Here is a 26,608-nt window from a genome sequence, read left to right on the forward strand (position 1 = left end):
AGACAACCGCCCTCCGATACCAGAACCAGAGACTCCAATGAAAGACTGCATAGGAAATCCCTCCCAGGCCAAATTCTGAAGCAAAGAAGCATGGGATATCATTAAACGTTCCTAGCAAAAAATACGAGACCGTGACTGTGTGAATAGGAGGCACGCAATGTTCGCAAAGGAAAAAAGGGCCAACCCCGGAACCGTGCCAAAAAGCAAACGGTTCGATCGCGGCCTGACCTCATCTGCCCGTGAAACCCGTCGAGCATGTTCGATTTCCTACAAGAGCCCCACACAATTCAGTAACGCCTAAGCTGTACCTTTCCGCCTTGCTGAGGTGAATTCGTATTCCACGCAAATGGTGGTGTTTAGCCTGGTCGTTGGGAAGCGGTACCGGCAGCCAAAAGAAGTAGAAGAAGAAGGAAAGGAAGGTTGCCACAATCGGTATTCTAAGCCTCGGAGAAGATAGAGTGGCTGTGTTCTATGACGAACTGTACTGCAAGATTCTTCGCGTGCATGTCTGTCATCTCCTTCTCGAGACTGTGATCTCTCATGATGGTGGGCGCGAAGACGACGGCCAAGTTCTTGGGCGGCATCTGATTCACTTGTTAGCAACCATGTCGGCGATCGACGGGGATTTGCGGGGATGTGTTCCGTACCAAGTTCTCCCGCTCTCTGCCTGCTACTCGAGCAAGATGGAACATGAGGAATTCGAGACAATCGCGATGCTTCTGGGGGAGCATGTTGACCGTGTTCCTCAGGTGATTGCAACGCTCCGTCTCGTTTTGGATGGCTACAGATATATGGTTAGCAAAGTCCAAAGCCTCACAGGTTCCGCAACAATCAGCACGTACCATTGGACTCGAGGATTCGCTCGTAGACCTCGAAAGTGAGCAGAGGAACAGGGAGTTTACGGAAGTACTGTTTGAGGACGCTCGTGACAGCTGTGATGTCGATGGCCGGGTCCGAGATGTCGAAATCCTCGCTCTTGTCAAATCCCTCCTGGAGCATCTTGACCTGAGAATTGCCGCCCGTCTTCCGGTAGATGCCCTCAATGTCCATGCCCCTCAGCTCGACCTCCTCAATGCATCGGGTCACCACACTGGGGATCTGGCGCCGCTCATAGTCTGCTCTCTCAACTAGGTCGGACCCGAAGAGGATCGATGGGGCTTCGGCGATGGCCGGGGTGGAAACATTGGTAGCCGTCACCGACCTCACCACCGGCTTCTTGTTGCCGAAGAAGCCAAAGCCCTTTGCAGCAGACTCGCTCGTCACTCGGTTCTGTCCGTTGGGGCCATGGGAAAGCGGACCATGTGACAGCGGACCATGGGACAAAGGACCATGGGAGACGGGGGATTCGACCTGAGTCATGGTCATGTTGTAGGGCAGGCCAATACTGTCACCAGTCAGTCCCTGGTGCGGTCGCGGCTGGTCCTGCTGCTGGAAGGCAACAGCAGCACGGTTGATGCCTTTCGTGATGTTCTGCGCCACCTTGCTGGACCCCTTCTTCCAGTTGAACTTGCGAACTTGGCCCTTCCGAATATTCACAACCGTAGGGCCCTCGAGCACCGGCTCTTCCACGTCGGTGCCGACCAGGGAGGGGGCACCTTGGAAGCTCGACGAGTCTAGGTGAGTCGATGCGCTCGACATGCCCTTGGCGTGGCCGTAGATGCCGAGACCGTTGGGGGATTTGAGCTCGGAGCTGATGTGGGACTTGAAGCGCTCCTGGATCTGGTGGGTTAGGTCGTTGTTGAGATCCGCCAGCTGCGCATTTTTGGAGGAAAGCTGCTCAAATTCGAGGAGCGCGCGGTCTCGGTCGGCAATCGCATGGTTCTTCTCCTCGATCAACTCGTCTTTCTCCGCATGCAGCTGCTCGATGGAGGCAGCCATGGTCTGCTTGAGCTTGTCCAGTTTTTGCACAAAGTCCTTTAGAGCAGACTCTTCCAGCTCTCGGGGATCGACCGGCTGCTTTGTCTCTTTGGCACGCTCGACATAGCCGGCAAGGACCTCGAGCTGCCGAATCATAATCTCGGTCTGGGTGTCCAACACCGAGACCGTCTTCCGTTTCTCAACCAGCTTCTTGTTGAGATTCTTCAGATCCAGCTCGGTGTTAAATTGCCGCTCGAGCTCGGCGACTCTGTGCTCCGAGTTTCTTAGTCGCCGCTTCAAAAAGGCGGGATCATTTCCGGCGCCACCAGACAAAGAGATGGGACTGCTAATATCATGAGCGTGACCGGCGTTCTCGGCAATTGGCGTCTTCGGCCAACGAGGTGAGACGGTCGCGCGAGTCGTCTCGCTCACGCTCCTGCTATGGCCGATCCGCACATGGTTGTTGCCCGTCTCGGTACTGTTGTTCCGACCATGCCTGACGACATTCGAGACACGGCGTAGAATCGACGACGAACCTTCGTCAGTGCCCAGAATTCTGGCCATATCCTCGTCCAGGCTGAAGTCCCCACCACTGCTCCATCGAGGAAGCTTCGGTGACACCTTCGGGGACGGCGGTTCGCCCGAAGAACTTAACGACTCCTTCGGGGTGTGGTTTGGAGGCTGCGGAGGTGCTCTTGGCTGCATATAAGCATCGTTCAGCTTGCGTTCTGGAGGCGCTGGTCCAGAAACGCCCGGGCTTGCTGCAGAAAGCGCGTCACCTGCAGTTGCCGGCCTCGCGGGTGGGCCTGAACCTGAGGTGGGCTTGCCATTGACTGTCACCGGTGTATTAGCAATGGGGCATCTCAGAATGGTGTCAGAGAGCCGGAAACCTACCGTTCCAGGAGGCGCCCGTAGGGAGCTCCTTTCGAGCTATTGATCGCCAGCTAGGCATATCTGATCGGCTAGAGTGGAGGGAATCTAGAGATGGGCGAACTTCATCGTCGTCTCTGAAGCGGGCGTCTGGCGAGCTTTGAGGTGTTGCAACGTTGTCTGGGGGACTGAGAAGCGGAGGTGAGTCGGATTTTGAGAGGGCTGGCGGGAGATCCTTCTCCTTCCGTGGGTTACCACTGCCAGACATGGTCGATGCCGAGTTCTCGGCATCGACAAGCGAATGTGTGTTGCTCCTTGTGCTGACTAACTTCTTGCTCTTTGGAGCATCCTGGAGCTTGAACTCGTCGGCGGCTGTCTGAACTTTGCCATTGGATGTCCTGCGATCCTCGCCGGGAATAGGGGAAGCCTTGGGTTGGCCATTCCTCTTCGATAGCTTGCGGGCAGGTCGCTCCGACTGAGGACTCTCATAATCAGAGGATATCTTCCTCCCTTTCTCCTGGAATGCTATGTGAGGGGTGGATGCTTGTGAGTCTGTTTTCTTTTCGGATGCCGAGCCATGCTTTGACATGCTGAAATAGTCCTTGTTGTCCCTTGCTTTCTTGCTCACATCGGCCAAGCCCTCAGAAGTTGACCTTGGGGTGGGCGTAGGAGCCGGGCTTGGGTCTAGGGCAACAGGGATGAAGAAACTGTCTGCATCCGCGCTGGTCATGTCTCCCGATATGATGGAGGAATTGCGATTGTTCCGATAGCCAGTTGCCGGGGGCACCAGGGAGGAATCCTTCGCGGAATCCACAGGCCTCTCGGGGGACCGAGGCGGTCTCGAGCTGCTCCTGGACGAGTCGTGCCTCGGGTAAGCGGGCCGGGGGCGGGGAGACAGCTCGGTGGGCGCTTCCGAGTCAGGGCTTACGAGGTCGTTGGAGAAGGCGTTGGGAGGTATGGCATTCGGCGGCAAGGCTGGCAGAGATTTGTCCTTGATCATGGGCGAGCCCTCTTTCTCCCGTGCCTTGGCTTGGGCAGCAGCTTTGGACTTCTTCCGCCTTCTTGCCATGAGAGACTCATGGCAACTCATGCAAAATATCCCCTGTGATGTTCGGGCGTATCGTAGATTTTCGATCTTCCTCTTGCAGTTCCTACACCGGAAGCAGGTTGCGCAGAAAGCCTGGTCACCGGTGAGGATCGCAAGATCCTCAATTTTGTTGCCGCAGGCGCTGCAACTGTATGTGCAATTGTTGCATATGAGAGAACCATCGCCAAGCAGGAGGAGGTTTGCATCGGAGTCGAGGAGGGTGTTGCAGGTATTGCATCTGAAGCAATCGAGATGCCATCTGTTTCCGGCTATGGCATAGTTAGCAGGGCGGAACTTGGACTCTGGGGCGAACATTGTTGGAGAAAGGGCGTATGCAGCAAATACAAAGGGGCAGTAGGTTAGGCTGTGATTCGAGGGCAGGGCATTGAGCATAATGACGTGGATGTAGGTGTGATGTAAGTATCCAACAAGAGAGAGTGCATCGCAATAGGATAGACCTACCGAGCTCGAAGGCTTTTCCCTCCTCGAGGATCTGGAATGGTCAAGCCATGTCAGCATTCAGCCCAGATCTTGGTGTCTGGTAGAGTCAGTGATGGAAGACATACCTCTCCACATCCTTTGCAGGGAAAGACATCCTCCGCGTCCATGGGGGCATCCATATAGTCGTCCATGGTTGTCATCTCGTTGATGGATTTGGGTATGGTTATCAGCGCGAGTTGCTAAGGTGAGCAACGTGCTGTGGGGATCGGGACGGGAGGGCGGAAAAGCGTCATGAAAGAGAAGGCAAATGCAGGTGGTGTGGAGGGCCAGACATGGAAAATGAGGTTCTCCCAACCAGCGACGGCTCGAGTCGAGGCAGTGGCCTCGCAATGGTGGGTGTTTGGCCGGGGAGCACGGTGGTTGTTGGAGGGATGAGAAGCCGGAGGGCAGGACGTTGTTGAAGTCAACAGCAGAAGTCGAATCGCACGACGTCTGATGAAGTGTGGTCCTTTGACCCTGGCTGGGACTTGGCTTGGCCGGCCGCTGTTCGTTCGTTGGTCTGTGGTCTGTGAGCACTGGCTGTGGAGGCCCTGGGGGGAACTGCAGGCCAGGATGCAGGACTGGGGGGGTTGCGGATCCGTGAGGAATTGTGAAATTGTGGAATACCTACCTAGGTACCTGTACCCTGACTAGTCATGCCACTATGTAAGTCGCTCTTCGTATCCCTCTACCGAAAAATATGTTCTCCCAATGTAAAGGGAGAAAAGATTGCCTTTCAGACACCCTTGGCTGCCCAAGTAAGGTATGTAAGCTGGATACAATGCATACAAGGGAATAATAGCAAGCGTGAATGGGAGACAGGCAGCCCAGCTTGCAGAACCTGATCAAGTCCAAACAAGTGGTGTCGACAGAATTGGCCCAGCTATGCGTATGAAACGCGCTGCAGCTCAGTGTGGGGACTTTCTGGCTTCCCTGGGCGGTCCGGCACCGTTTCCCTCTCATCAAAAGATATGCAAAGGGACTCAACAGGGGCTTCGCTTCTAGTGTCTTCGGAACTGGGGTAGGCGCTGTTGACGATACAGACTAAGCAGTAAGCAGTAAGCTCCAGGTAGTTAGTGTGTCACCTCCACTTCTGTACTGTGGTAGTCAGACCTTGTCCAGAATAGCAGCACTGTAACAGAAGAGGCCATGTTGGAATCTAGCCTAGCCAATGGTAGTCCATAGGCAGGCTGATACTACAAGAAGCGTAGTATATCTGTTGGCAGTGAATACGACAGCACTTCATGTTACCTGTTCACTCTCGCTCATCCCCCTCATCTGAAACTATCAGGTGGTGGGTAAAGCTAAGGCAATTACCTATTCGTACGAGGCTGGAGGCTGGATGCACAAAATGGCAAGCCGAGTATTCGACACTGTGCAACAACCTGGAAAGTATGTACCTTACTTAAGCGGTCGCCCAGAATAGATCATGTTCGATTGCAAATTTGTATCTGATGATACTGCGTAATAATGCGTAGAACGAGGGAGCGTTGTAGGCATGCCTATCATTTCTACGTTGGGCAAGGCCAGGTTGTTCCTTCCTACTCAAATACTACTCTTCATTGGTCTTGGCATTCCCGACGAGATTGATCTCAGGTCCATCGATCCAGCCCCGGGGATTGTTTTCTTTTTGAAGCATAAAACGAAAAAAAGAACCAAACCAGCACAAAGGAAAAGAAGAAACAAGGGCCCGCATCCTTTTCCATTCTGCTCACGGGAGGTGTTTTCCGTTTTCTGTAATGACACCGAGCTGATCCCAACCGAGCAAGGCTGCAACCTGGCACCGCAACCTAGGGAGATGGTTCCTGGATGCTACGAGAAGGCTCGAAACAGAAACATCCACCCTGCAGGTACAGCAGCCACGGTTCTCTCATCCACGCGATTGAATTGGGCGTTCTGTGCATCCAGCCACAGTCTTGGGCAAGACCACAGAATAGCGCTCTGTTTCATCTTTAGTGGGCCCCACCGAGTGAGAGATCCCTGAATCTTCTCAAAACAATTAGCGGGCTTGACTGTGGCCTGCGAGCACACGTTTTTACTACTACTGTGGTACATTTTAGTCGTAGTGGGAATATTAGGCTGATGAATTATCCGCATAATCGACATCCATGAGGTCGATCCTCCAGTTCGTGATAATAACACCCCCTTCTATGGCCCAGGGAGGCGCCGCCCAAGTCTGCCTCACTGCCCTTGTCGATATTCGACTCGGTTTATGCCCGCCTTGTTCCGAGGCGATGAGCTACCTAGATAGGATCTATCCATCTTGATCAACGTGGCGGCAAACCCCGTTGCGAATCTGCTAGTGTACCTGCACTAGGTACACTACTGTACATACCTTGCCTTCGTTTCAGGGCTCCTCTTCCTCCTCCCCCAGCTCTCTTCGGGTTTTGGATCGAGGCAAGGATCATGGTAGCAGTACCATAGTAATCGCGTTCCCCATTTGCCGCCGCCACCGCGCGCCCTGCATACTGCACACTGCGATGTACGTATCGTTTTCTGTGCCTCTCAACCAAACTTCCAACAAAGTAACGGTTCTGGACACGCTTGTACCCGGTGCTGACAGTAAACTGACTGCCTGTTTATCTGCTTCCTCCCCCCTGAGAGGCTCTCCACTCCTGGTAAGCTGGTATGCTGTATTCCCCTTCTTGACACGCCCAACACACGGAAACATTCAGCTGCAGGCTCCTTTAATCTCCAGCAGCTGGCGGTCGAGTCTGACAAGGACGCACAACGACCCGCTGGCGTTGTTGGACCCATTCCCGTCATGTCACGGACATACCGCGGCGCGAGAAGAGCCTCCCTCCCAGCCGCATTGACAGGTGGACCCGGCAGACGGCCTGAAAGCCCGTTCGCAAGCGGCGGGCGAGAGAGACTCGATGGCACTCTGCACCGGCGGGTTGATCATGCAAGGCGTACGTAGTCTATTTCATTTACCTGGCCATGTGCTCTGCTGCATGTGGTTGCGCCAACTTAAAACGCCTATCTGCATAACTGTGATGTAACTCCCTGTATATTTCTTCTTCCATTCCTGCTCCAAGTCGAGCCCGGGAAACCTACCACCATCCCCTCCATCCCTCCATGCGATGGACATTCTCTTCAGGAAAGAGATCCCCTCCCTCTTCCCCCCTTGGCCCCATGGAGACACACAAATGATCGTCCCCAGGGGTCTGCACCGTCTTGTCACACCGCGACATTCATGCCAGGTTGCCGAAACCCCACGCGCGGCGACATGTCTCGTTTGCACTCGCCGCGGTCAATCACCCGGGCGTCGAAGCCCTTGGAAGGGCGGGCGAACAAATGTGTTCCCGACCAAGGCCGTGTGCGAGTGACTAATGTAGGATGGAAGGATGCGAGGTACTTATATAGTACATACATGCAATACATAGGTATCTCCGCAACCCAAATCGCAGATATTAATGAGCGAAGATCAGGTCCTTGCCCTGCCTGCAGCTTCCCGTCGCGTGAGACGCTGGCCTGCAAGGCCTAGTTGAACTGCCGATGCGTCGCCGCAGGGCTGGCCATGACGATTCGTCGAGATACACGCAACTCTGCTTCATACGCGTCGTCATATTCATATCCCGCTGCTACTACTATGTCATTTGCTCGTAGCTACTTCCCTCCCACCACATGACACAGCTCAATCTATAGGCGACAGTAAACATTAAAGTCAAAACCAGTTTGGGGGGTTACGGTGGGGGGTATGTGCAATAGAATACCTGGGAATGAGCTGCTGCGCGTGGGATTATAATATACAGCTAATATGTCGAGAGTGCAAGCGAGATGGCCCGCGTATACATATATACCGATGCTCTTGACAATACCTATCAAAGCCATCGCGCGGCTGTATTGGAGAGGAAATGACCTCGAATGCTGGCCGAATGGAAGACGAAAACCAGGAGAAAAAGGGTACGGGCTTCATTACAAGAACATATCGGAAACGCAGCATGCGAATGAGTCGACATATTCCATGCTGGCGCTTTAAAACACACACCCCCCAACCCCACGTACATGATCGACAGCAGATACCTTTGCCCTTCCGTCCGTCGCCGGTAGGTCTATGGTTCGCCGGCAGCCCCCACTCCCGTCCCCTTTGTTTCTGTTGTTCGCACACTATTACCGGAGGAAAAACACCTTCCAATACGCCGTGACCCCTTTTCTTTGTTTTTCTCCAACTCCCTGGTAACCGAGTTCGGGTTCGCCAAAAATAGAAGAAAAAAAGGAAGAGAGAGAAAGAAAAAAAGGGGATATGTCACACCATCAGAGACCGCCCGAGTCGTGGCGTCATGCAGCCATCACCGGCTGCCCCTCCCGCTGCCGCTTGACAATGTAGTAGGTTATCAAGTTCTTGGGGTCGTCCTTGATGCCCCTCATGGCCTCCCAGAAGCGCTGTTCCCCGACCCTCGCGTGCAGCGCGACGCAGAGCTGGACAGCGTCCATCCGCACCCCGGACTCGGGCGAGTCGAGGCAGCGCAGGGCCAGGCCCGAGAGGTTTCCCAGCTCGGCATCGCTGGGCACGAACGCGGGCTTGGCGTCCACCATCTCCTTCAGCACGTGCAGGCCCATGCTGAGCGGCCGGCTGCCGGGCGCGTCGGCGGCGTCTGTGCCGCTGAGCATGCGCGTCAGCACGACGGTGATCTCGCTCGCGTCGCCCAGCGTCACCAGCTCGTCGGCCAGCAGCTCCAGGCCGCTCACCATGTGCGTCCGGCCGTCGTAGTTAGCGCGGCTACGCAGCATGGACTCGAGGCCGCGCGAGACGTGTGGCTGGAAGTTGTCCCGCATCCTCTTTAGGAGGAGCTTGATCGTCGCGAGGACTTGCGCCTTTACGTCCTGGGCCTTCTCGGGGGTTAGCTGGGCGAGGGGAGACTCGAGGAACCCAAACAGTCCCGTGAGCAGAGAGTCGAACTTGTCGTCCGTGAAGACGGCTTTGTTGTCCCGGATAATGCCCTGCAGTTTGCGGAATCCATGAACGTCGAGCGTCTTCTGCTTGACTTTGGAAATGCCACTGTCTAGCAAACGGGAATTCTGCTTCGATTTCTCGGGCGAGAAGACCGGGTTTCTTGCACCATCGCTTTCCGCGTCTTGCCGCAAGAGGTTCCCGGCGTCTTCATTGACAGGCTTATCTTCGAGGACAGGCCCCGTGAAGGTAGGTTTTGGCGTTGCCTGATCATCTGTGAATGGGTCTTCGTAAACCTGCAGCGGTCTCGACGGCGTTTCCGGAGACGAAACGTCATCCACTATTACTACCACTGGTTTGGGGGGAGATGAGATTTCAGGAGATTCGGCTGTGATATTAGCAACGGCAGGCACGACTAATGTAAAGTCCTCGTTCGCTTGGGTAGGACTGCTGGGTGCGGCAGCGGCGGTGGCGGCTGGAGGAGCGGGCCTGGGCTTTGCAGGGCTAACGCGAGGCGAGGGAGCCGATTTGCTGGTGACCAACCTCGACGGGGAAGGGAGGCTGGACTCGCTGGCAGTCGCGGTGTGGCCTGGTCTTGTCCTTTGAACTGTCGTACGCTTCGGTGAGGCAGTCATGACTTTGGGCGTCACAGCCGCCTTAGATCGGATGCTCGCCGGGGGGCTGGCATGTTCCGCCGAAGGCTGGTCATGGCTTCGTACCGAGTACGGCCCCGCAGTGGCCGGCCGAGCAGCCATCTCTGGCCGCCTCTTCGTGGGTCGCATGGGGGCGACAGACAACCCACCCGGCGCAGCAGCAAGGATCGACTCGGGGCGCTGTCGCGTTGTAGTAGTCGAGGAGCTGGATGCTGTAGACGAGCTCGACGTGGTTCTCATGGGAGAAAATTGTGCCATGGCCGAGCCAGGGCGTGCGGGGAGGTTCCCCCTCGCCAATGCCTTCTTCTGAGCCAGCATAGCTTCGCGGAGGCTTGGTTTTGACGATCCCATCGTGCTCTTCGACAATCCAAGTCCCGGGCGGGCCGCTGGTTCCGGTTTCTTCGGCGAGTTGGGGTTGTTGGGGTCTTTCTGCAACAGCTTCTGAGCGGTGGAGTCAAGTCCACTCATGATCGCCTCCGCCTTGGCTGGCCAGATACCTGCAAATCTCCAGTATGTTGCCCTCATCCGTTCCCTGACTGTAGGATTCGGGTCCGCGAGGCCTTTCTTGATACATTTATCGATCAGATCTAGCCCACCCGCGTGCTCGATGTGGCTCTTATGATGAGCTTCCTTGTTGATCAGGGTCATCAGCCAGCCTGCCGCGTACGTCCTCGGCTGGACGTTCTTATCTTGGCAAGCGCCCCAGATGTGCTGCAACATCCGTGAGTTATAAGACGTCTTTGCAATAAGCACGTCGACCGTGACATTGCCCTGCTGGGAACTGATCTTCTTCGTTGCGGCCGACAGCTTGATGAAAGTCTGCATGAGGAGCTCGACCATTGGGTCCATGCCAGGCCCGTAGGTGTTGGCGATCTCTTGGACGAGACTGCATGCCTCCTTGGACAGGCTGGTTCGTAGAGATGTGACGCCCTTGATGATGCCATCTAGGAGGGCACGGAGCCCCGCGAGGAAGCAGTCGGAGAAGTCTGTCGCAGCATTGCCAGCCATCAACTTTCGCAGTTTAGTTAGGCTCTCCTCTCGCTTCAACCAATTCTGCTCCGTCTCTCTCCCCTCGAAGTAGGTGTGCATCTCCCTCAATATGTCATCGAGCTCCCGCTGGGTGTTGATGTAAATCGGCTCGACCTGCTCTATCTCGGTCATGGGGGTAATGGGCCGTTCGCTGGATAGTGACGATACGCTCGCAGCGAGGTTCAGTCGCACTGGCGCTGGGGATGCCGGCACATCGTCGTGCTGGGAAGGCGGTGCCGAAGCCGTCGGCGCCAGCTCCTTCACGATCGCCTGCTCGATGGCGGGTCGCACCTTGAAGGTCTTGAGTTGCCTCTTCAAGTCCGATTTGGCCGGGTTGGGTGCATTCCTGTTCACATGTCAGCGCTGCGACAGCTCGAATGAGCAGTCTTGACATACCGGAACAGCTCAATGACAGTGGACTTAGCAGTGTCGCGGACCATGCCGTCTGCGTCCTCTAGTAGCTCCATTAGGGTGGGAACGTAGCTGCGAAATTGTAGGCCGTGTTCTTGATGCGTCTTCGCAGATATTAGTTGGGTCTTCTTCAGCAGAGGTCAAAGTCCTCCACCTACCTGGAGTAGCCACTGCAGGCTAGCCTCCTTAGCCCTCGGGTTCTTTCCAGCCATGGCAATATTCCGCACCGACCGCTCGACATCCACAGGTGCTATATTCCACAGGGTGATCAATGACTGGGATGCGAGGGCCCGGAACTTGTCTTTCTGGTCGCCGAGCTTTTCGACGAGGAGCGGTAATGTTCGCGGAGCCTCCTTGATGAGAAGTTTCGGCTCCTGACGTGATAGTCGGGTGAGTAAATGACTGAGCGCCGTGAAGCCGGCATTAACGAGGACGGCATGCTGCGACGAAGAGGCGGTCCGGAGCGCCTCGAAGAGCAGGGTGACGGTGCTTTCGGGGACATTATGTTGCTTGATGCCGGACTTGATGGCTGTAACGTGGTGGACTTTCGTATCAATCGAAGCGTCGGTCCGGAGCAAAGCCATGAGGTCCGAGACCTGCTTATCATTGATTTTGTCCGCCATATCCTCCAGCGAAGAGGAGTTGGGCGGGAAGCGTCGAGTCTCTGTTGCAATGAGCAATGTCAATGAGCCGCCCAAAACAAAACACTAGCTACAGCCGAAGAAAAGGAGAAGGGAAAAAAGGAAATTGGGGGCGTCGCGCGGCAATGGAACTGAAAAGACTGACCCAACGAACGTGATGTGAGTGCGCGGCCTTTAGTTGGGATGAGAAACCCTCGCAAAAGATGCGAATTACAGTAATGACGCGCCGGTTTTGGGATTGTTTAGTCGCAGTTGACAACAAAATATTCCCGAGATGGGAAGCGCTTTCCTTGTTGACCAGCATATTTGCGCACGGGGCAACCCGAAACCACACCCACCCCACACCCCTGTCTTGATCCTGGCCCCGCGAACAGTAATCAGTACCCCGTTAAAGTACCTGTTCCGCCAAAAGTGGCAGCAGTCTACTTTGTACTTCCCCGAATCTCGTATACTACCATTGGATTGCCCCGCCATCTAGTGTAGGTCTCCCACGATACAAGGAAGTACCTTGTAGAAATGGGGAATGGAAGCTGAGGTACTCCGTTCCTACCCTGAGCATATCAGGATGTGATATGAAGCTGTGATTCAAGACAAGCCAAAGAGTCCGCCCAACTCGGAAACAAAGACCTCTTCCAGTTCCGTATGAACAACCTCGCCGTCCCCATGACTATTGTGCCCCAAACCACGCCGCTTCCGGAGCCCGCCGAGTCGCGCCCAGACTCGGGTCCCAGCGAGCCGGACGGCCCAGACCCGGCCCCCGGCCGCCCCGCCAGCAGCGCCCACCCCTCCGGGCCCAAAAGCCCATCGCGTGTCGCCGTCGTCGACAACAACACCTCCGACGACGATGACGACGACGATCCCGCCCTCCCACAGCCGAAGCTGCGCCTCGAGATCCGCGACCTAGGGCGCGCAGGTGCGTCCGAGTTCCTCGCCGCCGTCAACGCCAGCGCCGTGCTAGCGAAGGCGGTGCGGCGCGTGCAGCGACAACTGTACCAGTCACCGCCGCCGCCACCATCTGCACCGGGTGCGGCAAGTCAGGCGCGGCGGCGGCGGTGGCACTGCCCGCCGACGCGGTCCGTGACGCTCGTGCTGCGCGACATGGGCGGCGTGGCGTACACGGTCGGCACGGAGCTGGACCCGTCGCACCACAAGGAGGTGCACCTGTCCCTGGGGTACGTGGCCGGGGTGCGGCCCTCGTCGCGCCTGGCGGCCGAGCTGGAGGGCGTGCTGACGCACGAGCTGGTGCACTGCTACCAGTGGAACGGGCTGGGGACGTGCCCGGGCGGGCTTGTCGAGGGGGTCGCGGACTGGGTGCGCCTGCGGTGCCGGCTCGGCCCGCCGCACTGGCGGCGGGAGGCGGGCGCGGGCTGGGATGGCGGGTACCAGCACACGGCGTATTTTCTGGACTATCTCGAGGGGAGGTTCGGGGAGGGGACGGTGAGGAGGATCAACGAGAGGCTGAGGGAGCACCGATATGAGGAGCGGGAGTTCTGGACCGGCCTGTTTGGAAGGCCGGTCGGGGAGCTCTGGGAAGCTTACGTGGACAAGTTGAAGAGGGACGATGAGCTGGCGGCGGACAAGGAGAAGGAGAAGCAGGGGGATACAACAGACCACGCCACTCAGACGTAGATGATGAGCTCAATCGTTGAAATAACATAAATTGGTCTAATTTCAGTGTCTAGGAAATGGGCGATAATGACGCCGCCAGGTTAGGATTACGAGCCTCCTGTTCTAAGGCGAACACAGTGTAACCAACTCCAGATGGGATTCCGTCCATCATATTATCCCTGCAGTCCTGGGGGTTATGGAGATTACCTACCAAAGCATGGGAAAACCAACGACAACGAATACCCAACGCCTATCCTATGACGCCTAACCCGAATACTTGAAGGGGGTATCTCGTTCCCAACAAGAGCGAACGAACGTCCTGTCTTTTCACGCATGCACCGCGCTCTCACTTTCGCTGACCACACTCCCGACCTCGGTCCAGCTGACGGGCGTCGGCATTCCGTCCTCGTCCTCGCTTATTACGTCGTAGTAACGGCCATTCTCGCCTGCCCGCGATGAGGCCGCGTCGTCACCAATATCTTCGCCAGAGCCAGCCAGAGATGCCGAATCAGCCGGCGTAAGCGCCCCCTCGCTAACGATGTCGGGCTCGGAGAGCGGTGCAGGGGGAGACATGGGAAGGGGAGAGTAGGAGCCAGGGTTGAAGTTATTGTTGTAGTTATTTGCCCACGCTTGGACGGAGGCATAGGCATCATACCGGTCCTCCTGGCCGGCAGTCATGAATTCGTCTTGGGCAAGTTCACGATCCATCAAAGTGGCCGGTTCCGGCTCGTCCTGCGTCGGCAGCCCGGCATCATAGTCGAAGAGAACTTCTGGTACTGGCTGTGGAGATAGAGTCTGCGAAGCGGCAGCCTCTGTGGCGTTGTAGATGTCGACCGACATCGTCTCGTCCTTTCCGGGGGAGAGCGGATGAGGCTCCGTGGCTAGCTGATCGTCAAAATCGTCGACACCATTCTCGTCGGCGAACGGGTTTGCGTAGATGGAGGCGTTGAGTCCCCGGACTCCCTCGACACCGCCACGCCGCCGCAAGAGGCCAACATTGTCGTCCCGAACCTGCGCTCCGGTGTTGAAAACATAGGTACCCTGCTCCGCACTCGAGTCTCGCTGTAGGAAATCGTCAAATGACGAGGCCCGCGAATGAGCCGGGGGAGAGGTGTGTGTTGGTCCTACCTCGCCGCGCTCCTTTGTCTTCTTCTCCTCAAGGACAGCATTCCAGTACATCAGCTCCTCTCGCTGTCTGCGGCGGGTTTCGTCATCAGCGTCTACTCCGGGCTCGTTCGCGACCACGGCTCGGGATTGCAAGAATCCATCGGCATCTTCGGGACGGTTGAACCGTGGTTCGCGCGCAGGAGGTTGGACGCCGTCTCCCATGGAGTGCAGGGCGATGGCGATGCGCCTTCGGAGGTCGTCGGCCATGCGACGGAGCTCGGGGGACTCATAGACAGCGATGGCGGCTGCCACGGCCACCGATAGGGCGATTACGCCAGCTGAGGCAAGGACAGCGTGGTTAACGGGGGGCATGATTGGAGGTAAGGTGCGGAGTTGGACGGAATGTAAGATGTTCGTGAAGCGGCAGAAGTGGGGTTAGAAAAACGAGGGCGTGTGTGTTGGTTGACAGTGTAAGTGTTGCCCAGCGCATGAGCCTGGTCTTCAGATAAGGAAAGTAGACAAATGACCAGATTTTGAGGTTTGAAGTCCAAGTTCAACAAGGCCCGACTTTGCCCCGAGTAAATGAAGAGGGGATTGCGTGGTCGGATGACCGTCTTCGCCACCAAAAACGGGCGGTTATGAGGAAGGGAGAGGCAAGTATTGTGATTCGCATGGAGCCTGGGCAACGTGGGGTAGGTCGTCAAGACGACTCGAGAAATGCGAGGCGAGAAAGCAGTGCGAGTGCGAGAGTGCAACTAACCTTTGGCGGCTATTGGCATAGGCATTGTGAACAGGAGCCGAGTTCACAGCTGTGTATCCCAGGAGAAGGGAATATTGAGGTTGAGGGAAGGAGTTAGAAGAGTCGACCGCCCCGCCATGCAGGTGAAGTTGGGGGAAGCGCCCGGCTATGTAGCATGGACCTAACTAGGTGCAACCCGAACGAAGGTTTACTGTGGCAGCCCCTCCTTGAACCATGCTTGTTTGCGACCAAGGGCAAGGCTTCCTTTGGGGCGACTCGTGACGTAGACCACTCACGCAATCGCCAACGTAAGGCTTTTCAGCTTATTGCGTAGGTCCAGGGGGACAATTATATCTTATTTTATTATTATTTGAAACAGTACATATTCCTCTTCTTCACTACCTTTTTTTATTTTATTTTCTTTTCCCCAGCATTAAGGGGGATGGCAAGCCATTGATAACAGTAGTACAAGCATTGTCGAGGTAGCCGGGCGTTACTGCTTCTCTGGCTGAGAGATTCTGGTTGCAACAGTAGGCTTCTCAACCACCGAAACTATGACCTTTTTTTTTTTTTTTTTTTAGGGAACAGCCTTGCCAAGCAAATATTCAATATTCAATATTCCTCCGTTGCTGTGCTACCATGGACCATATGGCCGGGACAGAGCTCGGAACAGACCACTGCTAACGTGATAATCAGGAATAACCAGTGTGCACGCCGCAGGGCTCCAACGGGTCCGAAGGAACACTTTGGTGAGTTCGGTGGGCAATGAGAATATAAGGTGTCAACATGCACATCAAGCCATCTCAAGCCTCGGTTTGGGCCGACAAGCTTTTGCTAGACAAACTCCTGAGAGATATAAGAGTGTGCAGACAGACTCCACGGCGAGCGGAACTGCACCGCTAAGAATCAAGTCGGAAGTGCCGGCAAATTGCGTGGGGTTCGGCGATCCATCAGATGTGGACATGTCTTGTTCCGTCTTGTTCCCATCCGACCCACACAAGCAGACCCCCAACAGCGGGACACACGATTCGCTGTAGTGCAGCGGAAATGTCGGGATTGGGATGTTGCTTCTTTTTCCCCAGCGAGTAAGATAACGCATGCTATGCAATGCCGCTGGTCTATGGTCTAAGACGAGGACTTTTTATCTCCCTTAGCCTCTATCAGGTTTTTCGCTACGATACAATTCTAGGGGGACCAACCCCGATATGTTGACGCCACCCTCCATTAATGCAAAAAGCCAAATTCGTTAACTCGTAAGGGTGCCCGAAGTGAACGAGAAGATGGAGCCTGACAAGCGCAACACTGCATCTTCCCCATCCACCAGCCCTGGGCCGTCACTTCCGACCCTGGTAGCTGTTCCAACACCCACCCGGTTTCCTTAGTCGTGGGATCGAAGCCAGATTCATGTCAGGCATGACTATTGTTTCATGACTGCGTCACTCCAGCAGAAACTATTGTTTAATTCGAAGAAGTGCTGGAAGTGGACTCTGTTGTAGAGACCGAGGCAGACGAGCTAGTCCGGGACCCCTTTTGTCTCTCGCTGGTAAACGGTCAGTTCTTGCCGTCGTTTCCTCAAGGCAAATGCTTGGCATTATATAGACGGGGAGATCACCCACTATGAGGCTCTGTCCTGCAGAGTGCAAGCCCACTTGGCGTTCTTTGTCTTGATGTGGAACTTGAGAGCGTTCCTTTCCAATGCAGCCTTGAGTCTAGCCTCCTCGGCAGTTTGCGGCTGAGCAGGAGATGCTGGTGAGACAGGCATTTTGTATGTTGGATAGAGGTAGGTAGGGGAGCGGCGGAAGTGTTGTGCGAGGTAGGCACGCGACTGGAGTAGGTTTGACGATAGGGTTTAAAGGGGAAGAAATACGAGAAACTGTGAGGGTTTCGTTTTCTGGATCGATACGATAGGTAGTAGGCAGTGTAATAGTCGGAGAAAACGAGGAGTATTAGACTGTCCTTCGCGACGAGTGAAGAGGTGGGAAGAGAAGACAGGAGCCCCATGGGAGGGAGGTGAGGTGGGTAATATATAGGGGTGGCATCGACACCAAGGGCGGCCGTCATTTGCCGTTCTCCGACATGAGAGTGAGCAATAAGACGCCCACCCACTGGGGCGGCAGTCCTACGGATACTAGTGGCTGGTCCACTGTGATGAAGATCAACCTTTTGAGCGATTTCTTCCCACACGGATTCCTGCGACTGTAGTGAGGCCCCGGGGTCCCTGCCAAGGATCTTGAGTTGGAATTTATGCAAAGCCCTGAACCTTGCACAACTATGTGCAGTGACAGCGCGGGCGAATGGGGCGAATTGGGGCGGAATGGCGAATGGCGGGGCCGGAAAGGCAGGATGGAGAAGGACCGACAGCTTGGTGCTCCAAGTCGTCTCGCTTCTCGCGAAGTATCCAGCTCCGCGGACGTCTTGGGTGGGGGAGAGGGGAGACTGAGGAGGAAAAAAGTGGACAGCTTTTGACGCCAGTCCGGTTTCGATAGACCGGCGGTCAGAACTGTTTCTGCTCATGATTTCTCCAGCCCAGCTGGGCCAGTAAGAAGTCGTCGATTGATTTGCGTCTGTGTCTCTTTATCACGATTCAGACCCGACCTGGATCCCCGACGTCTCGGCGTCTTCTAGAATAGTTCCGTACGTTTATCCCCAGTCCATCGATCCACGCACGTTATGCCGCATCGGCTGGGCTTGCCTAAACCGAGAGAATTATGAATAGGTACCTAGGTACCTACCTAATCATACTGCACAGGATATTCAAAGGCAGCGATGTTATTTTTGCTGCATTGGAGTCTTCGGAAGATCGGTCTTGTCTTGTCTCGCCTCGGACTTGACACAGGTTCTGAAGTCAAGGTTCATCTCCAACCCATGAAAATTGAGGCTCAAACCAGGCACTCGACAGTTACGTAAGGGGGTTTTGTACTGTACAAGTTGCCCCATTGATCTCCCAACCTCCCATTGCACCGAGCACCGAACCCCGATAAGAGCGAGCGAAACCTCGAGAGGACCCCTTGTCGTATTACTTCAGGGTCGTTGTGGATCGAGATGGCGGAGATTTGGCTAAAACATGCCAAGATTTGGCTAAATCATTCCTTGCAGCCCTTAGCCTGTTGCATCATCGCACGCCTCCATGTATTGTGGATAATCAGTCCTGTGCCAATCTTGGGACAGGGTAGTGGGTTGTGAATAGCTTCGATCGTCTAAGCTCAAGGCAATTATAGCCTTCGACGAAATGCCCTTTAGATCTGGTTCACAAATGTTTCAAGTGGACCTCACTCGACTGCAACGGAAAACAACTTGCCATCAGGAACTCTTTAGCTAGTGCTAACTGCGCACGGTTCCTTGGAAGCGTCCTCCAAGAAGTTGGTACGACATGTTCAACTCTTGGCAGGTCTTTGCCATATAAAAGCATGGTCACGTTTGCTTGGCCTCGAAAATATCTTCTTACCCTTCCAACGGTTAGTAATGGCTCTCGAGCCAAGCCCCTAAAAGCTCATCACATGGGACGATTTGGTGGGCGCCTGCAGCTGCGATCAATTATACTGGCTTCTGCATCATGCCATCACTCAGGAGGTTGTTGTGTTGGACAACATCGCCAACGCAGCGTCACGCGAACTCCTTCCTCTTCCAGCCCGTTTCACTTACAGCCTGTTCAACGACAATAGACACCAAATATACACACAGCGGCTTATCGAAGCAACTATCCGTACTATATATGTATACGCAGGAGTATGCATGCATGCATGCAGGGTTGTGTTGAATATCACGCAGTATTACACGGATAATCCCCTTTACCGGATCCCCTTTACCGGCAGCTGTGGAACAGCCGACTCTTCACATTTCTCGCTCTCATTTCAGGTGTCAGAGTTGGCCCCGAGAAACTGGCAAGTTGCTCCGCGAGACAAGTGATTTTCAACCGAACCCCTCATGACATACTCCGTAAATAATCCTTGATGACCTGGCTTGCCCCCTGCCGATTCAAGAGACTGCTTCAATGAGCCCGTCAAGTGCCACCGGCTGCGTCGATATCCGAGAAGCGTCCCTAAAGCCGCGTGCTCGAGGATTGGCGTCGCGAGGCGTGTCGCTCAATAACCGCAAACATCACTGGATCCGGATAACCAAGTTGGTCATGGCAAGGGAATCATAATTGTGGTACAGTCTAAAGCCCTCCTGTCCAAGAGAACGTATACACGGTCATGGTATCTATAACTTCTCAATGATGGCACCCGCAAACTCGTAAGTCTTGGCCTTGCCGCCCAAGTCACCGGTCAGAACCTTGCCTTCGGCCAGGGTGGCAAACGCAGCCTTCTCGATCCTGTCGGCGTACTCAGTAAGCCCCATGTGCCGGAGCATCATCATCGAGCTGAGCAGTAGTGCGGTCGGGTTCGCGAGTGCCTTGCCCGCGATATCCGGAGCGGAGCCGTGGACAGCCTCAAAGATGGAGCACTCATCGCCAATGTTGCCGGACGGGGTCAAGCCGAGGCCGCCAATGAGACCGGCACACATGTCGGAGAGAATATCGCCATAGAGGTTGGGCATGACCAGGACCTTGTCGTTGTAGGGGATAGGATCCGTAACCATCTTCAGGCAGGTGTTGTCCAGAAGCTCGGCGTCAAACTCGATTCCGGGGAAGTCCTTAGCCACGTCCCTTGCCACGTTAAGGAAGAGGCCGTCGCTCATCTTCATGATGGTCGCCTTGTGCACCACGCGGACCTTCTTGCGGCCGATTTCCTCGGCATGCTGGAAAGCGTATCGGAGAACCCGCTCGCTGGCCTCTCGGGTGATGAGCTTGATGCTCTGCACGACGCCATCCACCACAACGTGCTCGATTCCCGAGTACTCGCCCTCCGTGTTCTCTCGGATGAGGACGGTATCGACATTGTCGTAGGGGGTCTTGTACCCGGCAACGGATCGGCAGGGTCGCAAGTTGGCGAACAGGTTGAAGGTTCGGCGGAGCGTGAGGTTCAGAGAGACGTGGCCCTTGCCGATCGGGGTCTGAACAGGCACGTCAGCACGAATTACCACCAGTCCTCAGGAAAGGGATCTACCAACCGCCAGGGGCCCCTTGAGGGCGATCTTATTCTTCTTGATGCTCGCGATGGCTGCGTCGGGGATCGCAGTCCTGCCATCCTTCAGGATCGGTGTGACATCAATGGGTTCCCAGGTAACTGGGGTCTGTTGCGATTTAGCGATGGCCAAACAAGCCGCGAGGGGCAGGAAAGGAAAATGGTATACCTTGGCAGCCTCGAAGATATCCTTGACTGCTTGTGAGATCTCTGGTCCAATTCCATCGCCTTCAATCAAGCTGACGGGGTAGCGGCCCTGTTTAAAACATTAATGATCCTCCATGACTTGCATTGAAGCACAAAGCTTGGGCAGGTTGAGAGATTTTCGCAAACGCGGCCCTCGACTCTAGCAAACCCAATGGGGGCCGGGAAAGGCTTACAGAGGAGTCCTTCACTCCGTTGAACTTTGCGACTCGTTCGTGTCTTGCCGAGTAGTATCTCTGGTTCTAGGAGCAGAAAGTTAGCAAGCTGCCGCACTCCATGTTTGGGCGGCATTGGCATTGGCGGGCAATCTCACATGGAAAGAGAGGGTGACCGCAGCAGGGGGGGCTGCCCGTAGGCATTGGCGCTGCGCAGGGGCAGCAATTGAACGGATTGCCAACATCTTGGGCAATTGAGCTGAAGACGAGGGTATTGCAAGCTCTTAAAAGAGTTTTGAAAGCAGCTTGTCCTGGTGAGGAAGAAGAACAACAAGATAAAAGTCGCGCGGCATTTCACGGCAAAGACCCACTCCTTGCCCGGTTTGCAGCGCACGACAAGATGATACGCACGGCTCATAGATCGGATGCGTCGTATATCCGAACCGGGGCCCGGCGCTAGGTAGGTCCCGTGGGTACCATACCGCGTGAGGGGGGTCCTTCGGAAGGATGTGGAGAGGGTGTGGGTTGGGAAAAGCGCGGTTGTTCAGAAAAATGCAAGTAGTAGGATAGTGTGAGCCAGGCAGCTTGAAAATGTAATTACAAGGCAAACCCCTTGCAAATGGAATCGCACCCTCACCCTCACAGCCTCTTAGTATAGGTTTGGTTTGGAAGTCATGCCCAAGTATAGCTATTCCTTCGGTGGCAATAGCCTGTAGTATGGATTCCAGGTAGATTACGGATGTCCAATTCAAAAGTTTCGTCCCGAGCACTAACACCTTATTATAAAGATATTATTCAATAAACGAAGGTAAATAGCACTAACACCTAAATGAGGTGCAGTCGCTTTAGACACTAAATCCTCGCTAACACCTTTCAGTAGGTGCTAAACGTTAGTAAGCATAGCGTCCAAGTCCTCTACAAGCAACAGGTGTGTGGCGTTCTTAGCTTTGCCAGGAGGTTATTCGCTTAGAGGGTAAAATGAGTATAAAGAGGGGCAGATAGGCTGATTTAGTTGGTCAAAAGAGTGGGTCTGTTAGTGTTTCCCTTGAATCGGGACGAAACTTTTGAATTGGACATCCGTCCGTATTTCTATTGATGCGATAGGTGTATTGATGCCATTTCTGCTTGGAATTCCTAGTTAATTAACTAGCTGTTCATCTAAAACGCTGTTAAGTCTAAAATGCAATTAGGCAATATTGTACCATATAAGCCAGGATACAAAGACATTCTATGTAGTACATTTCCTTAGCCTAGTTAGTACGTAGTATAGTTAAAATTTTGAGGTTCCAAGTTCAACTCTCACCTGTGACATTAATAAAAAAAATACTGAAAAAAAATCTCAGTTGTTCCTTCTGTCTAAAAAACTCACCTTCCTAAATTGGAATAAAAATTAATTAATTTTTTTAATTTTTTTTTTTAGTTTGCCTATTAGGGACTTTCTTGCTAACAGGACTTTCATGCTAGCAGGACTTTCTTGGGAACAAGAAGTTTTCCAAACTACATATCCGGTTTCAAAGATAAGCTTCATTTAACTAGGATAATCTAACCAATGTACCATCAACATACATGCATATAAGAAAGCACCTTGGCAATGTGAAAGTCTCTCAACACTATCTCTTCACCCACTCGAAGGACCCCCCTCGCGCGCTATGGTAGGTATAGGGAGAAAACCTGGCCAATTCTCAGCCTCATGCTGCAGCCAAAGACGTCACAGCTTTCCTAGTGCCGCTCTGCTTGGCTTGGTGGCTTAGCGCAGCGTTAACTGGGTGATTAACCTCCACTCCTTCCAGAACAACTGAATGTGTTGCCGCCCTGGCGAGCCTAGGTACCGATTTTGGCTTCCTAGTATTGGCCTGTGTTTTCGACTGCCTGTTGTACGGCGCAGCGCCGGCAGGACTCTGCTCATAGATGTACACCTCTGTCTACATTAACATCATAGCGCTTTCGAGTCAATACGCTGTGCTTGAACCATGGCTGCTCGAGACGCGATCGCGTCTGCGAAGTCGCGGCGCCAAAGGTGCTATCCACTTCCCACCATCGCTGGAGACGCTCGAGGATATTATTGCCTCAAATTGTCGAAATGGAAGGTACCCTCCTCGGCTGGCTGGTAACGGCTGTGTGTTCCGTCTACGGATATGGCCTTGGGGCTTCTGCAGCGGTCTGCCTTGAGCCTGAGGAGCCGCGCGACAGTCCATGTGCAGTCTATGTGACCTTCCAATCACCAGCCGGATATGCAGAACTAACGAGGCACTGCTGCGGCTGACATGGCGCAGCACCCCCAGAACGTGAAGCGAACCTACTTCAACAACATTATTATCGTCGCTGGTGAAGACGTTGACTCGTTTTCGTCCCAACTCGCAGTAGATCTGTATTTGATTACCGCGCTTGACTTGTTCTATCTTCGCATATCGGCACGAAACAGCTGCGCTCAATCCTCAGTTCCCCCGCATCACCGCAAGTCTTAGTGTTACAAGCAGCCAGTCCGGCTGCAAACCAAAACTCTCAGGCTTTGAAACCGATGGTGCCCGATTTTCCTGCCGGCACAATATGGGCACACAGGCAAAGCCCACAGATATTATTCCAGCTACTGGATTAAGCGTTGTAGTAGCCCACGACAATCCAACGCTGGAGTATGTTGAACCGAGTAACCTGTCTCTCTCCGACGCGAGGCTAACGGATCAGTGTCGTTTTTATCCATGGATTCACCGGCCACCCCGAGCGTACATGGCAGCACAAAAGAGGCGATTCCATGCGGTCTGAGGATGACAACGTTGAGGCCTCGGAGCCCCAGCACAAATACCGGCGACTTAACCCTTTCTCGACGGCCCATCAGGGCAAGGATAGCGCTCATTCCGCCGTATACTGGCCCCGTGACCTCCTTCCCACAACAGTCCCGAATGCCCAGGTCCTGACCTATGGATACGATACCAATATTAGACATTGGGCTGGCCAACCAGTTAGCCACAATACCGTTCGAGATATTGCGTGGGACTTCCTGGTTGCTCTCGAAGCTATCCGTCGAGCGAAGCCAACGAGGCCTCTGCTCTTTGTTGTCCATAGTCTGGGCGGAATTATCGTTAAGGAGCTACTGCGGCGATCCAGCGGATTATGCCAAGGACAGAAACGTCTCCGAGCTGTTTTTGAGTCTACGATCGGGATCATGTTTTTCGGGACTCCGCATGGTGGAGCAGACCCACGAAGGTTCCTCCAGCACGCTGCCGAAATGGTAGTCAAGGCCATTGGGTATACCGCCAACGAGCAGATTGTGAAGACCCTTCTTCCTTCGTCCGAGCGCCTGAGAGAGTTAAGAGACGAGTTTGTTCCCTTGGCACAGGAACAGCAGTGGGTTATCCATTCTTTTCAAGAGGAGCTAGGCATTATGGCTTTGGGTAGCCGCAAGGTATGGGAGTAACTGTAACTTTGGTAGTGGTGGTTTAAGCTAACGTAAAGCACAATTAGGTTGTGGAGGATACTTCGTCGTATCTTAATATTCCCACCGTCGAGACGACCGAGCATATCAGACGGAATCATATGGCTATGTGCCGCTTTTCTGGACCTGACGACGCCGAGTACAAGAAAGTCGCTGCCGCCCTTCGACGAATGACAACTAACTTGCCAGAGAACCGGGTTCCTAATCCAGGCGCTTCCCTCACCATGGAGCAACGGCAACAGCTGCGGGATTCTCTGAAGTTTGACCAAATCGACGCTCGCCACATGAGCATCAAGATTGCCCACGCAAAGACCTGCAAGTGGCTAAAGAAGAAGGATGAATATCTCGATTGGCTAAACCCTAGCAAGTTTCCCGAACATCACGGGTTCCTCTGGGTCAGGGGAAACCCAGGAACAGGAAAGTCGACATTGATGAAATTTGCATTGGCGCAAGCTCGGAGGACGATGAAGGAGAGGATAATCCTGTCCTTCTTTTTCAATGCACGTGGTGGGGCCCTGGAGAAATCCACTGTTGGAATGTATCGATCTCTCCTCTTGCAGCTCCTGGACAGCATTCCAGCGCTTGACGCTATGTTCGACTCACTTTGCTTGATCGCGTGGCCGCGAGATGGCCATATGCAGTGGAGTGTCGAGTTGCTTAAGGATCTGTTTGAGCAAGCCGTCCAATCGCTTGGCCAGTCACAGGTGATTTGCTTCATCGATGCGCTGGATGAGTGCGACGAAGATCAGATTCGAGACATGTTGTCATTTTTCGAGCATATTGGCGAGCTTGCTGTGGTATCCAACACCCGGTTCCAAGTCTGCATCTCGAGCCGACACTATCCCTACATTACAATCGCTCGTGGACTAGGGCTAGTCTTAGAAGGTCAGGAAGGCCACAGGCAAGACATTACCAACTATATCGATACCGAGCTCAAGATTGGACACAGCAAGGCTGCAGAAGAGATTAGAGCTGAGCTCCAGACCAAGGCAACGGGTATCTTCATGTGGGTTGTTCTAGTTGTTGACATCCTTAACAAGGAACATGACCGTGGACGCATACACACGTTACGCAAAAGACTTCGAGAGATCCCGGCCGGCTTGCATGATCTCTTTCGGGATATACTCACCCGAGATACGCGGGATAAGGACGAGTTGATACTATGCATCCAATGGGTCCTCTTTGCAAAAAAGCCCCTTAGGCCAGAAGAACTGTATTATGCTGTTCTCGCCGGGACGGAACCCGACTCATTAGAGCCTTGGGATCAGAAGCTGACCACACTCGACACAATCCGGAGATTTATACTGGATTCCTCTAAAGGATTAGCCGAAACTACCAAGTCGAAAACCCCAGTGGTCCAGTTCATCCACGAGTCGGTGCGGGATTTCCTCCTCAAGGACAACGGTCTTCAGGAGATCTGGCCGGATCCCGGAGGTCGGTTCCAAGGGCCAAGCCATGAACGACTAAAGGAATGTTGCCTGAAGTACATTTCTACAGACATCGCAAAGTCTCTCCATCTTCCTGAACCGCTGCCGGTGGCGTCAAGCGAGGACGCAGCTAGTCTTCGAGATCTAGCCCAGCAATCTTATCCCTTTCTCGAATATGCCGTGCATAGCATTTTGCATCACGCAGACGAGGCTGAATCGGAAGACATTGTCCAGCTCGACTTCTTGCAGAGCTTTCCCTTGCAAAGCTGGATTAACATGCACAACCTTCTTGAGAGGTACCAAGCTCGCCGTCTCACATCTGAGGCAAGCCTGCTTTACATCCTCGCTGAGAGAAACTTGGCCCGCCTCATTCAAGCCCACTTCTCCACGTCATCTCCCTTAGAAGCGTCTAAGGAGCGATATGAAAACCCGTTTTTTGCAGCGCTTGCTACTGAAAGCACCGACGCAACCCAGGCGCTTGCTAAGCTTGAGCTATGCAAGAGCACAGGCCTCTTGACTTCATTCCAGAGACTTTGTCAAAGTTACTTGGAGGACTCGAATCAAATCCCAAAATTGAGCCGCAATTCTTTGTTGTTAAAGAAACCAATCGAACTTGCAAAGCAGGGTAAAGTGGAACTTACTCGACTATTACTTGCCACAGGCAAGGTCGAGGTTAATACAAGGGACCATCGCGGCCAGACGCTGCTCTCGCAGGCCGCTGAGAACGGGCACGAGGCTGTCGTCAAGCTGCTCCTAGCCACAGGCAAGGTCGACGTCAATGCAAAGGATAATCTTGGCCAGACACTGCTCTCGCAGGCCGCTGAGAATGGGCACAAGGCTGTCGCCGAGCTGCTCCTAGCCACAGGCAAAGTCGACGTCAATGCAAAGGATGATCCTGGCTGGACGCCACTCTCATGGGCCGCCAGGAACGGGCATAAGGCTGTAGCTGAGCT

The 26,608-nt window shown here is 54.2% G+C and overlaps 7 protein-coding genes across 7 annotated transcripts in view; 2 read left to right on the forward strand and 5 right to left on the reverse strand.

Moving 5' to 3' along the window:
- Nucleotides 1-466: 466 nt before the first annotated feature.
- On the reverse strand, nucleotides 467-4,586 carry QBC33DRAFT_150147 (Rho-type GTPase-activating protein 1). The gene is made up of 4 exons (XM_060422160.1): nucleotides 4,381-4,586; nucleotides 4,277-4,307; nucleotides 2,752-4,083; nucleotides 467-2,690 (listed from the first exon to the last, which is right to left on the reverse strand). The coding sequence occupies exons 1-4, from the start codon at nucleotides 4,453-4,455 to the stop codon at nucleotides 832-834; spliced, it is 3,297 nt and encodes a 1,098-aa protein (XP_060287558.1). The 5' UTR covers nucleotides 4,456-4,586; the 3' UTR covers nucleotides 467-831.
- Nucleotides 4,587-8,575: 3,989 nt separating this feature from the next.
- On the reverse strand, nucleotides 8,576-11,904 carry QBC33DRAFT_575431 (ARM repeat-containing protein; the record flags this gene model as incomplete). Its single annotated transcript, XM_060430826.1, has 3 exons — nucleotides 8,576-11,216; nucleotides 11,267-11,385; nucleotides 11,440-11,904. The coding sequence occupies 3 exons, from the start codon at nucleotides 11,902-11,904 to the stop codon at nucleotides 8,576-8,578; spliced, it is 3,225 nt and encodes a 1,074-aa protein (XP_060287559.1).
- A 1,051-nt stretch (nucleotides 11,905-12,955) lies between these two features.
- QBC33DRAFT_523392 (uncharacterized protein) lies at nucleotides 12,956-13,591 on the forward strand. Its single transcript, XM_060426629.1, has one exon. It carries the CDS (start codon nucleotides 13,021-13,023, stop codon nucleotides 13,549-13,551), a length of 531 nt encoding a protein of 176 aa, XP_060287560.1. The 5' UTR covers nucleotides 12,956-13,020; the 3' UTR covers nucleotides 13,552-13,591.
- QBC33DRAFT_523395 (uncharacterized protein) lies at nucleotides 13,565-15,589 on the reverse strand. The gene is made up of 2 exons (XM_060426630.1): nucleotides 15,398-15,589; nucleotides 13,565-14,975 (listed from the first exon to the last, which is right to left on the reverse strand). Exons 1-2 carry the CDS (start codon nucleotides 15,420-15,422, stop codon nucleotides 13,858-13,860), a joined length of 1,143 nt encoding a protein of 380 aa, XP_060287561.1. The 5' UTR covers nucleotides 15,423-15,589; the 3' UTR covers nucleotides 13,565-13,857.
- A 798-nt stretch (nucleotides 15,590-16,387) lies between these two features.
- Nucleotides 16,388-17,352, reverse strand: QBC33DRAFT_523399 (uncharacterized protein). The gene is made up of 2 exons (XM_060426631.1): nucleotides 16,993-17,352; nucleotides 16,388-16,916 (listed from the first exon to the last, which is right to left on the reverse strand). The coding sequence occupies exons 1-2, from the start codon at nucleotides 17,136-17,138 to the stop codon at nucleotides 16,835-16,837; spliced, it is 228 nt and encodes a 75-aa protein (XP_060287562.1). The 5' UTR covers nucleotides 17,139-17,352; the 3' UTR covers nucleotides 16,388-16,834.
- Nucleotides 17,353-19,307: 1,955 nt separating this feature from the next.
- On the reverse strand, nucleotides 19,308-21,500 carry QBC33DRAFT_150332 (uncharacterized protein). The gene is made up of 5 exons (XM_060422161.1): nucleotides 20,957-21,500; nucleotides 20,820-20,885; nucleotides 20,609-20,695; nucleotides 20,426-20,548; nucleotides 19,308-20,368 (listed from the first exon to the last, which is right to left on the reverse strand). The coding sequence occupies exons 1-5, from the start codon at nucleotides 21,041-21,043 to the stop codon at nucleotides 19,577-19,579; spliced, it is 1,155 nt and encodes a 384-aa protein (XP_060287563.1). The 5' UTR covers nucleotides 21,044-21,500; the 3' UTR covers nucleotides 19,308-19,576.
- Nucleotides 21,501-23,547: 2,047 nt separating this feature from the next.
- The window catches only part of QBC33DRAFT_444098 (uncharacterized protein), a gene marked incomplete at both ends in the record, with an annotated part of 3,864 nt that continues 803 nt past the window's right edge, over nucleotides 23,548-26,608 (forward strand). Inside the window, 2 exons of the mRNA XM_060424255.1 lie at nucleotides 23,548-24,198; nucleotides 24,258-26,597. Of these exons, the coding sequence (XP_060287564.1) occupies nucleotides 23,548-24,198; nucleotides 24,258-26,597 (2,991 nt within the window). The remainder of the gene's footprint in view (nucleotides 24,199-24,257; nucleotides 26,598-26,608) is intronic.

The sequence above is a fragment of the Phialemonium atrogriseum genome (genome assembly GCF_030411735.1).
Source record: "Phialemonium atrogriseum strain 8032-3 unplaced genomic scaffold QBC33scaffold_2, whole genome shotgun sequence".
NCBI lineage: Eukaryota > Fungi > Ascomycota > Sordariomycetes > Cephalothecales > Cephalothecaceae > Phialemonium > Phialemonium atrogriseum.

Excerpts from the sequence above, each read along its gene's own strand:
- QBC33DRAFT_150147 (XM_060422160.1), bottom strand. The coding sequence starts at position 4,455 with ATGACAACCATGGACGACTATATGGATGCCCCCATGGACGCGGAGGAT. Across the intron at positions 4,308-4,380 it reads CCTGCAAAGGATGTGGAGAG|ATCCTCGAGGAGGGAAAAGC; the intron begins GTATGTCTTCCA and ends TGACCATTCCAG. Across the intron at positions 4,084-4,276 it reads GGGAAAAGCCTTCGAGCTCG|CCGGAAACAGATGGCATCTC; the intron begins GTAGGTCTATCC and ends ACTATGCCATAG.
- QBC33DRAFT_523392 (XM_060426629.1), top strand. The coding sequence starts at position 13,021 with ATGGGCGGCGTGGCGTACACGGTCGGCACGGAGCTGGACCCGTCGCAC.
- QBC33DRAFT_523395 (XM_060426630.1), bottom strand. The coding sequence starts at position 15,422 with ATGCCTATGCCAATAGCCGCCAAAG. Across the intron at positions 14,976-15,397 it reads TATGCCAATAGCCGCCAAAG|CTGGCGTAATCGCCCTATCG; the intron begins GTTAGTTGCACT and ends TCCTTGCCTCAG.
- QBC33DRAFT_523399 (XM_060426631.1), bottom strand. The coding sequence starts at position 17,138 with ATGCCTGTCTCACCAGCATCTCCTGCTCAGCCGCAAACTGCCGAGGAG. Across the intron at positions 16,917-16,992 it reads CTGCAGGACAGAGCCTCATA|CGAGAGACAAAAGGGGTCCC; the intron begins GTGGGTGATCTC and ends ACCGTTTACCAG.
- QBC33DRAFT_150332 (XM_060422161.1), bottom strand. The coding sequence starts at position 21,043 with ATGTTGGCAATCCGTTCAATTGCTGCCCCTGCGCAGCGCCAATGCCTA. Across the intron at positions 20,886-20,956 it reads CGGTCACCCTCTCTTTCCAT|AACCAGAGATACTACTCGGC; the intron begins GTGAGATTGCCC and ends TTCTGCTCCTAG. Across the intron at positions 20,369-20,425 it reads CCCTCAAGGGGCCCCTGGCG|ACCCCGATCGGCAAGGGCCA; the intron begins GTTGGTAGATCC and ends GTGCCTGTTCAG.